The 12,815-nt window shown below is 43.9% G+C and overlaps 1 protein-coding gene across 4 annotated transcripts in view; it reads left to right on the top strand.

Moving 5' to 3' along the window:
• The window catches only part of ESRP1 (epithelial splicing regulatory protein 1), a 395,873-nt gene that overhangs the window by 68,249 nt on the left and 314,809 nt on the right, over positions 1–12,815 (top strand). For all 4 annotated transcript variants that reach the window (XR_013610504.1, XM_078687020.1, XM_078687021.1 and 1 more), the window contains exon 4: positions 4,422–4,536. Coding sequence is in view for 3 of the 4 variants with exons in the window: in XM_078687020.1 (XP_078543146.1) it covers positions 4,422–4,536 (115 nt within the window). In the remaining variant the exon portion in view is untranslated. The remainder of the gene's footprint in view (positions 1–4,421; positions 4,537–12,815) is intronic.

The following is a 12,815-nucleotide window of genomic DNA, read 5'->3' as shown; positions in this document are numbered from 1 at the left end:
GGGTGGGTGGATTATCTCTTCACTTCCTATATGTATTTCTTTCTGAAAGATTTTTGAGAAATGGGATACCCAGGCTGCTTCTTCTATGGCCACTTCGATTTTAGGAAGATTATCATCAGCTAGGAATGGGGACTTTACTACTCTCCAAAAGGCCTCACTATTTTTATCTAGGGCATTTTTATGTAATTCGTCCCACAATGCCTGTTTTAATTCGGCCTTTCTCTGGTTCCGGACAGACAGGTATTCTTTTCTAAGTCTGGCAATTTGCTGTGGGTCTCTAGCATCGTTGTTCAGGACCACTTTTAACTTGGAGTGTGCCGAGGTACAGCTATGGTTAAACCAACCTTTCTTATTTGAGGTTTCTGTTTTTGGCTTTGCTGTAAGAAGGGCCTTAATGGTGTCTAGAATTATGGAAAAATTGCTTAGGACTTCCTCCTCTGTCACTGTTAAATCTAGGCATTTTATAATGTGGGGGTAGGCTGATGTAATCAGCTCTTCAGTGATTTGCCCAGGATTTATCTTCCCTCATTTTAAAGTGTACCCATTTAACTGAGCCATGTGTAATTTATTCTGGCTCAGAGCTTTTGCTATCGTTCAGGTGAGGGATTGTTGGTGGATTAAATTCAATTCTATCCTAAGGGCCGAGTGGTCACTTAATGTATTTGGTAGAACCTCGAAGTGCTTAGCCCTATTTAACAGACCATCCGATAGGAGGATGTAGTCGACTGTTGATTGGTATCCCCTCCCCACATATGTTGGCTCTAACTGCTTGGTATTGAGGTTCGAGTTGTTGACTATTAGGAGGTCCAGGTCTGATAATAGATCATTCATAGCTGTGCCCAGTTTGGTATGGCGGAAATGAGTAAGGGGGATATTCTGCTCGTTCACCAACCCACCACAATTTTTTCCAACAAGTGGGCAGGGATGTAGATTAAAATCCCCTCCCTCCCCCATAGGAAAAAAACGGCACCTTTACCTCCTTTAGCCTGTCTAAGATTGGAGAGTTTCTCATTTAGGTTTGATACCACCCTCAAGAATTCTCCTTCCTCCAAGTTGTTATAGAAATTAATAAGCAGGACGGTCTCGTTTTTGGGTAAGGAAAGAGAGAGAAGCTGGAAATTTGGGTCTAGTTCAACCGTAGTTATTTTTAGTTGCTGGATAGTGTTTCTTATATAGATGTTTAATCCCCCTTTAGGCCTACCCATGCTCCCTACCAAGGCTGGGGAAAAATACATCCTAAATCCCAGGAGGTGAAGTTCCGTCAATGACCATGTCTCCTGGAGGCAGATGATTTGTTGTCTACCTAGGAAGCTCATGGCGCTCCCATCTTCAATCTTGGGGCAAAGGCCGGCGATGTTCCAAGAAACAATGCCTAAGGCTTGGGGATCCTTGTTGGGAACGTCAGCAGTTTGTGGTTTAGGGTTGGGCTCTATGTCCGCTGACTTGGGCCTAAGATGGTCTTTTGCCAGTGGTGGTCAATCGACTGACTCGAGGCCACTGTATCTATTCGTCGTTGGGATACCACTCCAGCCCTCCCAGCGCGATGGCTCTCTGTAGGAATCCCTCTGATGTTGTCCTCCCCACTCTTCCCTCTCTCTGCCTCGATATCGAGGGCCCACTGTGTGCCATGATCTATTGTAATGGTAACCATTACGTTGTCTCGGGGGTAAAAGAAGGAAAGACGCTTTGTTCCTATACCACCAGTTAGACTTGGGCCCATGAACAGATATGGTCAACCAATCTGGGATCTTCGAAAGTAATAAGGACGCAATCTCTTAGTATTGTTTTCCTACCGTGCCCTACCCAGGGGGCTCTTCTTACCATTAAAATCTTGGTTGAACAATAGGGCGGAGGTGACCGATTCATAGTGAGCCAATGTTGTGCCTTGTTCTTTAGTGATCAAATTGGTTCAGAATTTTGGTCCACCAGTTCTGGTACGCCAGTCATTACAACTACGAAGGGACTGGCTTATGGCGGCAGGTTGACAGAGAATCTTCCATCAGAAGGTCCTCTGTCCCACCCTCTATTCAGTTGTATTGCTGGTGTTTTTGGACCAGTGGTGTTATGTTCCGAGTTGGTATTAGTGATTGTATTTGGGGTATTACTTAATGGCTTCTCTGTTATCTTACTTTTGGCCGGTATGGTTTGAGTTGGTTTGGCTACTGCTCCTGGGGGAATAGATTTTTTATTTTGGGCGGTGGGAGTTGAGGAAGACTGCTTGCCTCCCCCAGTCTTTTGTGCCCCCTGATTTGGGTTGGCTTTTATGGAGGTTGTCAGTTCGACTAGTACTTTTTCTATTTGGGACAGTCTAACTTCCAGTGGTGTGAATAATTGCTTAAATAGGTCTCCATTTTTTGTTATCAGTTGGGTGTTGGAATTTTCATCTGCCTCCTTTCTTGGTGATGGATCGGTTACAATTTCTACACTGATAGGGGCCGGGGTATCATGTGGTGTTTGGTGTATGATCACCGTGTGGACATCCTGATCTCCTATCGAAGGGGTACATGGACGCTTCTCTCCTGTCTTATTAGGAGCTTTATTGGCTTTTCTAGTTTTTTGATTAGTTGGACCTGTAGGTTTTTTTTTTCTTATTGCTCCCTCTCTCCTCCCTCTTGACTGCCTTATCTCTTCTGGCGTATTTTGGATTGCTAAATCTGGGGTCTTTTCTAGGTCCAAAGTTGATTGTAAATCAGAAAGCTGTGAGGCCGATAGGTCAACTGTGTTTGGTAAGCTATACCTTTGGCCACAGCCTTCACTCCGTCCAGGATCCCTAAGCTGATCCGGTGTTCTTGCATCTGCCAGGTGACCCAAGGAGGATCTTTTTGCGATGGATAAATCTTGGGACACTCTACGTTCCATGAGCGAGATACTCTGATCTATAAACGAGTTTGCCCTAATGATGAAGCTATCTAGGGGACCTATAAGTTGCCCTTCCTTAGCAGCGGTTTTGCTTCTGCTTCCTCGTGTAGACATAATAGAGATTTAAGAAATACTAGGGTTAGGATAAAAACAGTGAATAAATAATTAATGATAGATACCCCTAGTATTAGTTTAGTACAAAGAGAAAGAACATACAGTTTGGACGGGAAGTCCTGGGTAATAATAGTTTTTAGAGGGGGGGCCCGGCCCGGTCTTTAACAGTCTCTAACGGGCTAAAACGGGCCCGCCCTTCGCCCGGGCTTCGCCCGCGCTTCTCCCGCGCGCGTCCCGCGATGCGCGGTATGACCTTGGTTTAAATACACAAGTGGGGAAGGGCAGAGCTTACGCGGGAAGAGGCACCAACTGGCGATGTCAGGAGGTATGCTGGTCCTCGCAGTCCCGGTGAGCCGCGCTGTGACTTGACAACAGGGTCCTTCCCGTCAGGTTCTGGGAAGAAGCAGGGTCCAATATACTCCAAATTACTCCCGGCAGGGTCAGGAAGCAAGCAACGTGCAGAAGACTCCTACGAGCGGCTCCTGCGGAGCGGGGGCCGCGAGGAGTAAAGTACAGGTGGGGAAGGGCGGGGCTTACACGGGAAGAGGCACCAGCTGGCGATGTCAGGAGGTATGCTGGTCCTCGCAGTCCCGGTGAGCTGCGCTGTGACCTGACAACAGGGTCCTTCCCGTCAGGTTCTGGGAAGAAGCAGGGTCCAATATACTCCAAATTACTCCCGGCAGGGTCAGGAAGCAAGCAACGTGCAGAAGAATCCTACGAGCGACCTGTTATAGGTCTGCCAGCTGTGCCTCCGATTGACAAACTTTGCCAACCAATCCAGAGACCATTATTCTGGGTTGCATCCAGAAGGCTGGTCATGCTCGCAACTGCGAGACTGAGGAATGATATCCCCACTGTTGATTGTGATACAAATGGTTTTGACAGGAATGTGGAAGCAGGAAGGCACCCCTTCTGAAGGACCAATGGTTTTGGAAAAACATGGAAACAAAAATGAAATAATGATGGAAAAATGTTACGCCACCATAATTTATTGATTAAGGCAACTTTTCACATAGTTAGGCTTCCAATTATTTGACTAACAGTAGGTGCAGGTTAATACCGATTAGACCAGGTTGAAGGAGATACCCTGGTGGATGGTGAGAGAGGTATTCAGTTAGCTAAAAAAGTGACTTGATGGTGTACTGTTGCCTTGAAAATGTAGAGTGAAGGTACATAGCATGTAACCAATAGCAAGAAGATGTAAAATGTAACAATGGTTTTGAGGGTGGATGTTGGGAGGTTATGACTAAATCTGTCATTTCATTTAATGTGGGATTTCAGTCTTCGAATTAAGAGCTCCAATGTTTTTGACCATGATTTTGTAAAGGAGGGGAAGGGAGAATTTAACTATACTTTTTGGAAATAATATGAATTTCAGACTAAAGAAATGTTAAAATGCTTCGCTTTATTGCTTTCTGATAAGGACCGAATTGTGTGTCTTCCAACAGAATATTTCATTGCCGGAATGTTTCTACTCCTTTTTTGACCTTCGAAAAGAATTCAAGAAATGTTGCCCTGGGTCCCCAGATGTCGGTGAGCTGGATTTGGCAGCAATGGTGGACTGTATCTTTTGTCTTAATGGTATGTGGGTGAAGAACGAGCTCTTAGAACGGCAGCATCCATCTCCTGGTTAGTCTACATTTGGTGAGTAAAACTACAAGCAACAATCATCAAAGAAACCCGCCATTGTAGCAGAACAGGAAGGCAACAGGGTGGAGAAGAAGGGTGATGGCTTGCTTCCTTTTGGTATTGCTACAGGCTCTTCTTTGCCTATTAAGATGTGCTTCAAAAACGATTGCGTGTGATAGATGCAGAGCTATTCATATAGGAAAACGGAAGATACATTTACTTGGCTTCGCTTTCTTAGCTTCTCTTACCTCCTTAGGTGGCGCCTTACTTTGGAATCTGGAAATGACTGAAGTCTGTGACAAGTCATCATTGCACTCAACTTGCGCCAGTAATAGCTGCTGAATTGTACAGCAGTGTGACAGCCTAATAGAATTTTTGTTCAGGGTTGGGCAAAGTGGGTGGAAAGTGCTAAATTACAAGGCTTGTTGGTTGTTTTTGCTGCTTTTCATTTAGAGAGTGGACGCATACCTAAAGGATAATTAATGATTCAAGATGTTGGAGATGGTGGGTCTGTTCCTTAATTAATTGAAATTGCTGTTTAGTAATTTGAGTTGCTAGCTGAGATGGTTGCAGTCAACCATTTGTGTCATTCTCTTGTAAATTGGAGTTTGTGAAGCAGTGGATGTTCTGAATATCCTATTTGAAAGGGCCATACATATTTCATAGTCTATATTGAAACATTAATGCATTCTGCATGGGAAGGGACCCTTAAAGATTCTGAACTGTGCAGACCTCCCCTCCCCCCTCTCTCCAAACTTCCTGAATGGTAGAAACCAGTTATGAACGTTATGCCCCAGTGTCATCCATTTTGTGGACTTATTTTGGCTGATCACAGCACAATTCTAGGCTTCACGCTGAACGGTTGATCTACCTGCAGTACAAGATTAATCCTGCAAAGAGAGGAGAGATCACGGACAGATCTCAGATTTGTGATTCTTGGGCTGACAAAGTGGTGTGCTTGAGTGGAGCCAGCAGAAGTATAAATAGAAGGCATTTACAATGATCAAAACCATTCAAACTTGACAAGTTTTTTCATCACTGTAAAAATAAGTGTCATAGTTTGTAATCAATTATGTGACGGGAACCGTGAGATTGGTTGTCACACCTGGAATATTTCAAGGATTTTTCTTGTTTGCTGACACCTATGCATTAATAGATGTATGCTTCTTCTTGTGCTCTTTACTTGCACTGATGATCACAAAACTTAAATTTGCTGTCGTTTCTGTTGGAATCGTGACGGGAAGCTTGAGAGACCAGAAATACTTTATTAAGCTTTTAAGAAAAAGCAAGACCAATTTCATCAATTGTGATTATTCAGTGAGCTAGATGTGGCAAGGAACCAGTGTGTAATACTGTAAGCAGTGCATAATTTGGAAAAGTTGGGTACACTTCTCCTGGCACAACCTGGATGCCACTTAAACTGGAAGATAAAGTTAATCTTTTATCACTTTTTAAATTATATAAGAAATAGTTGCTTTAAAGTGCACACAAAGTGCCACCATGTGGTGGTGTTTACAAAGAGGTGCAGGTGCTGAGCACCAGCAACACCAGCACAAATTAAGCTCTGACTTCGTTCATTATAGGATGTCTCGTCCATCATTCTGCTGGACCTTAGTGCCTGTTGAGCGTCTGAGTTTGTGCAGCCTTCTGTTAATTTTAATTTTTTAGGAGTTTCCTCTTTAAGTTTGCAATTGGGAAACATAGCTTATGAAAAATAGGCAGATTTTTCAAAATTGGGCCTCCATGTTTCACAAGATAGGTTCTATTAGACAACTTTATGAAACAGTTTAAAATCTTTTTGACAGTCCACATACATGTTGTAGCTTAAAGAGGCGTCAAACCACTCTCCAGACATACAGTTTATACATGTTCTTTTTACCAACCAAAATCCTGTCCTTTTTAACTGAAAAAGCAGAGAAGACACACATTGTAACCACATTTTGCTGAAGTGGCAAACAAGCTGTTGGGAGGTGTACTGATGGTCCACCACCTAGGAGGTGCACAGTTAGTGTACCGAGTGCCTTTCTAGAGTGACCATGGGGGTCTGATGATGGTCACACCCCTCTTACCACCCTGCAGGTGGGTGCTATTCCACAGTGCACCTCCGTTTCGAGGGAGGGTAGGCTCCAAGCCTTCTTTTAAAATACAGCTAGTCCTCCGCCTGCACTGCCATATGGAGAGTATGATTGAAAGTGCCGCTACATATGTCTCTGAAGCATTGCCCCTTGCACAGGTAAGTTTGTTAATTTTTCTTCATCAGGCGCAGTGTCTACTCTGTGCACACAGTAAAGGTGTATTGTAGCACTGCCAGGGATAGTGCACCCAATTAAATGTTGTTGTCCTTGTTTCTGTTCTGTGACTCGGGCATAGCCTCTTCCTTCACAGTATTTGGTTTCAGGCTACATTTCTCATAGTAATGTTGGTCCACATGCTTCTTGTATGACCAGTATTCCTACATGGGTATGTTTCCACTCGAACACTCCAATAAGAATTACCACTAATTCGAAGGTACTCCTCATCAGATACTATTACCTGTCTGATGATCTGATGAGCACATTGCTATTAACCTTGACTGCTTTCACAAACTTGTGAAATCTAATGAACTACCTGGCTAACCATTAGACTTACATCCTATCTTAGTTTAGGAAAGGTGTTTGCAAATCGCTCAAAAATGCTCTGGTTACTCTGCATAACAGTTTCTAACTTCTCTTCACAGTGTGGAGGAAATGGTCAAGAGGATCTCTGAGAAGTTGTATTTGGCTTGTAGGGTGGTAAAGTTGCATTCTATTAACTAATTGGGGGAGAATTGGTGAGGAGGGATAGAAAATAACATGTTAAGAAATATGTGCATATATAGTGGGACAATAGGCATGCCAACGGGGGCCTAGAGCTTAATAACAGGGGATAGTGAATCAAATTATTTTTACAATCCTTGTTTTTGGCCTCTGATCAAAGCCAAAAAGCTTTCTTAATCTAACTTCTAAAACACATTGAAGACCTGTTGGAGTTGGAGCTAATAATAAGAGGCAACTTGAATATTTAATTGGAGCAACAAGTGTTTTTTCCAAACAGCCACTGTCTTCACAATTTCCCCAACACATGTTCTGAAAGAGAATTTACATTTGTGATACTGTTGGACTTTTTTAATAATCAAAGCTACTAAACTTTTTCTCATGTCCAAGGTAGCATCTTCTTTTTTGCGTTAACAGAAGCACGGATTAAAAATATACCACTATATAATAGTGTCCTTTTCAACATTCACCTTCAAATTCATGATTAGGGAAAAGCACCACTTGACATGAAGGGAAGACGTTATTAAGAGATTCAGTCCATAATGTTTAAGTCTAAAGGTGATACCAAGTGTTTCAAAGAGAATTCTGGAGAGACTTTGCAATCCACTTGGTGGTACAATTATAAGGCCGTCATCAACTAGAAATTAAATTATCCTGGAAGCTAACACAAACAGAAAATGGAATAATATCACATAAGTATTTTGAGAAAAAAAAACCGCACGAGGTTAAAATCTTGCACAGACTGATGCTGAATGAGCACAGTGTAAGTTGAGGAACATAAACCGAGAAAATCGTAAGGCGTTTGAGGACAAGATGAAAACATTTTCAGAAATATTGACTAAAGCAGACACTGACATATCGAATAAAGTTACAATGGTCGTTTGCCAAATTTAAGCAATCCCCCCCCGCCCCCTCCCACACACACACCCTACCGCTCTTACCTGCACAGGCCGCTCCTGGTAAAATCATTGAGAGGAATATTGCAAACGTGTCTATCATTCCACCTATCCCCCTTAAACCGATAGACGTTAAAGTGTAGTGCATAGGGGCATACCTGGCCCCCCTGAGGTAAAGTAAAATATCCACAACCCAGAATTAACTTTAATCACCTTTACAAAAGAAGAGATAGACCTAGACTTTAGCCCCTACTTTGAGATGGGATTATGGGTGAATTTTGCAATTTATTTGATCACTTTAATTGTTTGATCCATGGCTGAACCTTTCAGTTGTTTTAGTTAAATGCCACGTTTTCACTAGAGACAGGCTACAAGCATGCAAAAGTGGTGAGTATGTTTGATACAATTAGACACCTGATATTTTCATGATCTATACTGCTGCTTCTTATTCTAGCCTTATGGTATGGTGGCAGACATTTGTCAAGATAAGGGTATAACTACTCTCATGACAAATTATAGAGGAGAATCAAACATGCCCATCTGCTTTCTCTCACATCAGAGAAAGCCTTAGCTAGAATGAGTTGCCACTAATGCCGCCATGGTTTTCATTAGATGTCTCTGACTGTACAGATCCTCCATCTTGTGCTTGTAAAAAAACCCTCATTTGGCAGTCTTGAACATCTAATATTTCCGCCATTCCCTAAGCACCATTTTACATTATACCCCTTCCGCATAATTGCTGTGATGAGATAACTATTACTTTGAGTATCTGGCGACAATAGCGCTGATTCCGAATTACATGTCCATAAGGTGGACCAACCCCCTTTGTAAAAACGAAATTTCAATCTAGAAGATAATACGATATGAATTGTAGTGCTGAGATTTTCTGTGATTTTTCCTAAATGATGACCTTAATGTGTACTACAAAGCTGCGCTGTTGAGGTCTGTCAGGAGCATGGACCAGGTCCAAGCAAGTGTGTGAATTATTGAGTGCAGTCCTAGCGACTGAATAACTAATTGAAGGTGTGTTAGTGGATTGTGGAGAAGCTAGGGGTGTAGAAATACAGAAATGTGGGGTTACAAATTTGACTTCTTTAAATCTCACTTTTGTATTTTCTTTACTTGTCGATGCACAGTGATGAGATTCCCTAAAAGCTGATATCTACACATCATTTATGTGCAATATATTTCTATCCATAAAACTTAAATCTTTGCAAATTTAGTAGCAATTTTGATGAAAAATGTGCTGTTTGTTAATGACAATGCGCTGCCACACAAATGCCCCTGGCCCAAAGGCGCAGCAAGGGAAATGCGCCTTATTTAGGTAGGATGAATGCACTGCCCCCAGGGCAGCCCCGAACTCCAGCTGCACTGGGGGCAACGCATTCATGTGAAAAAGGGAGTGACTGCTTTGAAGCTGCTCCGTGTTTTTCACAGTTCAGCCGGCAATCTGCCTGCCCTTTTAAGGAGGGTTGGACTTGGAGGGAGATCTTCTTGCAGGCAGTTGCAATAAGTGAATGCACCTGCCTGCAAGGGGATGTCTGGGGAGTCCATGGGAGGGCTGCCATCAAGGTGCGCACTGACAGTACATCACCTTTTAGGAGGCTCACTGTCAGTGCCGCCACCTGACAGCATCTTTGCCTCTGCGCCTGCGTCTCTAATCCAGCGCAGGCGCAGAGACGAAAGGGATTCCTTCATTTGCTTGGGGCCACTAACCATGCACCTGACGGAACGCTCTGATGCTGGCTCTTTATGTGCCATAGTGCTACTGGTCTTACAGAAGGCGCTGCACAAGCATCTGCGGCCCCTTCTGTAATGCCAAAGAGCCCCAGGGGCTCGTAAATTGAGCACAGACGTCCATTGTGCCCCATGGGCACTTATGTAATACGGCCCATGGAGTTTTATTCGGTTTTCCGCACTGTGATTGAAGTGCGGCAGTCAAGCCAGTGCAAAGAGCTCAATTTCTTTGAGTAAACTGCATGAATTCATGCCGAAGTCTTCAAACTGATTACTGACTTTGTTTTGCAAGCTTTTATTTAACCCCTTCACTGCGGCGGCTATTCCGCCGCAGTGCTAAGGGGGCGGGGCGGCCGCGCGGCGGCCGCATGCTGGTGACGGAACCGCTCCGTCACCAGCGTCGGTTGAGCTATGCTGGTGACGGAGCGGTTCCGTCATGGCCCGCCCCGCTCAATAGAACCCTCAGCGCAGGCGCGGAATTCGCGCCGTGCATGAGCGTTCTATCGAGCGGGGCGGGCCATGACGGAACCGCTCCGTCATCAGCACAGCGCACCTGCAGCTGATGACGGAGCGGTTCCGTCATCAGCGTGCAAGGGGTTAAAAGGTTAGGTTGAATCCTCATATGTGAGGCATAACCTCGATTCCTAGAAAAAAATATTGTCTGGACGGAGTGTGAGCTCGATATGTTCTGGTTAAAGTGGGTGCAAATTCCCTCTAAACTATAACTTTGGATTGGGTGTGGACACCCCACAACGGGGAGGCAGAAGCTAGCGGTGCATATTTCTGAAAATAGCTGCAGAGACCTGGACAGGGCAGCTTAGTCCGTAAGCCATCCAAGATGGAAAGCGGGACAACAGCCTTGGGAAGTGATGCATCCATCAAAGTGCTGTGCCGTTAAGTGAAGATGTCTCTTTCTTTCACTGTTATACGTTTCTTTTGTAATTTTGCAACATCTCTATTATGTTCTTAGTTAATCATTTCTCAGATTTTGCCATTTGAATTCTGTGCAGATGGCACGACAAACATGCCTGACTTTTAGCAAACTTGCAACCAATAAATGGAAGTAATCCATGTGTCAATGAGACGCATAGACGGATGGCAGGTACATGGTTTCTGCACAATAACGGTTTAAAATCATCCCTTGCTTTTTCTGTCTTCCTGTTACCTTGCCACATGTCACCCCATGGGCTCTAAAACATGGGAGTGAGTCGAGAGAAAGATAGATGACACTAACCCCGTCGATTACCACTGCACATACCTGCATTCACCTACACAAGATGACGACCATACGTCATCACGTTTCCACCGACCTTGGAAGAACTGTGAAAGGATCTGCCGTCAAATCTAGAAGACAACCACTGGTTTTATACATCACCAGCATCTTTAAAAAGTCCAGGATGTGGATGTGCAATATGACTTCGAACCATCAAAGATGTCCCTAATTCTAAATGCTAATAACATTCATGGCAAAGTTTCTCCAAGGGGGCTCTAGCATCAGTTGTGCATGGCTCCCTCACTGCACCAACATTCTTCAGACTCCGACATGAGCTGTCTGTCGAAAACAGGGACCCAGTCACTAAACATTTCAGTATGCCAGTAGAAGGCCCGGTTCCCTGCAGAGTCTAACTTTACGACTACATCCGTTCTTTCTTGGTGCGTGTTGGAGAAGGCAGGCCAGGGACAGACGGGAAGACCCTCCCTGTGAAGTACATGGATAGACGCCTCCAACCTTGCACCCAGGCAGACTTTCAGAGCAGAGGGGACAGGTGGGACCCACAAGGACCCTGTACCCCCTCACCTTGGGGAATACATAGGTCACCGTCTGCGAATCCATTCCCCTACTCTTCTATTTTAAACATGAGTCCCAGGATGGCAGAAATAGCCAAGTCCTTCAGATACGGCTTGCCATTTGGGGACGGGGTGAGCATAGAAGGAAAAGGACTCTTCCTTTTACTTCTTGCCCAGAGAAGATAAGGACAGTGTCCACTTCTGCTCTGCCGCTGGCAGCTGACCCCCCCTCCCCTTCTTTTCTTTCTCCCTCTTTTTGTCTTGCTTCTCCTCACTTACTGAAAACCGTGACTTCAAGAAACCGTTCTCACCCTCTTTCCTCCTTTTGTTTATTTGTTCCCTTGTGAAATGGATTAAAAAAAGAAACACAGTTTTGCTGGAAAAGGTGTCTTTTTCTAACGTTTTTCTATTTCAAAGTGCAGCCTCGCAATGGAAGAAATAAAAGGTTCAAAATATGAAAAATAACTAAAGTGAGACAGAGTGGTCGTAAATTAGTCAGATTGATTCTATTCACACTCAAACACATTAGTGTCACTTCCCAGAATTTGCTAGTGAAGCGCTTCTTTTGTTTTCTCTGTGGATTGGAAAACAAATTGTGTACCGATGCACTGTGTTCACGGATGTGGTCTTTTTAAACCATACTGCTTAGGTTTTATATGGATATAAGCAATGGACATTGAAACAGGTCCCTTCCGGGCACTATAGTCTTGTCCTTAACTTTTCAGGCAAAAACACTCATTGATTTCTGAATAGTGAGGGTAAAAGCGTTAAGATAACCATGTTGTTCTGCTTACATTTTCACATGCTTTACATTATCTTGCTTTCCCAGCATATTACTCTTATCTAGCTCGTAATTTGAATTGAGTCGCATCCAGTATGGCGTCAGTGGGGGAGAGGATGTGGCACTGTGGTCAAAGCAGCTGAATTTGGAACTGGGGAACCACGCTTAGCCGTTATGACCAGCCTGCCAGACCACTAATGGTGCAAAAAGTGTTCCTTT

Source organism: Lissotriton helveticus, chromosome 4_1 (genome assembly GCF_964261635.1).
Source record: "Lissotriton helveticus chromosome 4_1, aLisHel1.1, whole genome shotgun sequence".
Taxonomy (NCBI): Eukaryota; Metazoa; Chordata; class Amphibia; order Caudata; family Salamandridae; genus Lissotriton; species Lissotriton helveticus.
The sequence above is the reverse complement of the archived record's forward strand: the minus strand, read 5'-3'. Positions and strand labels throughout refer to the sequence as shown.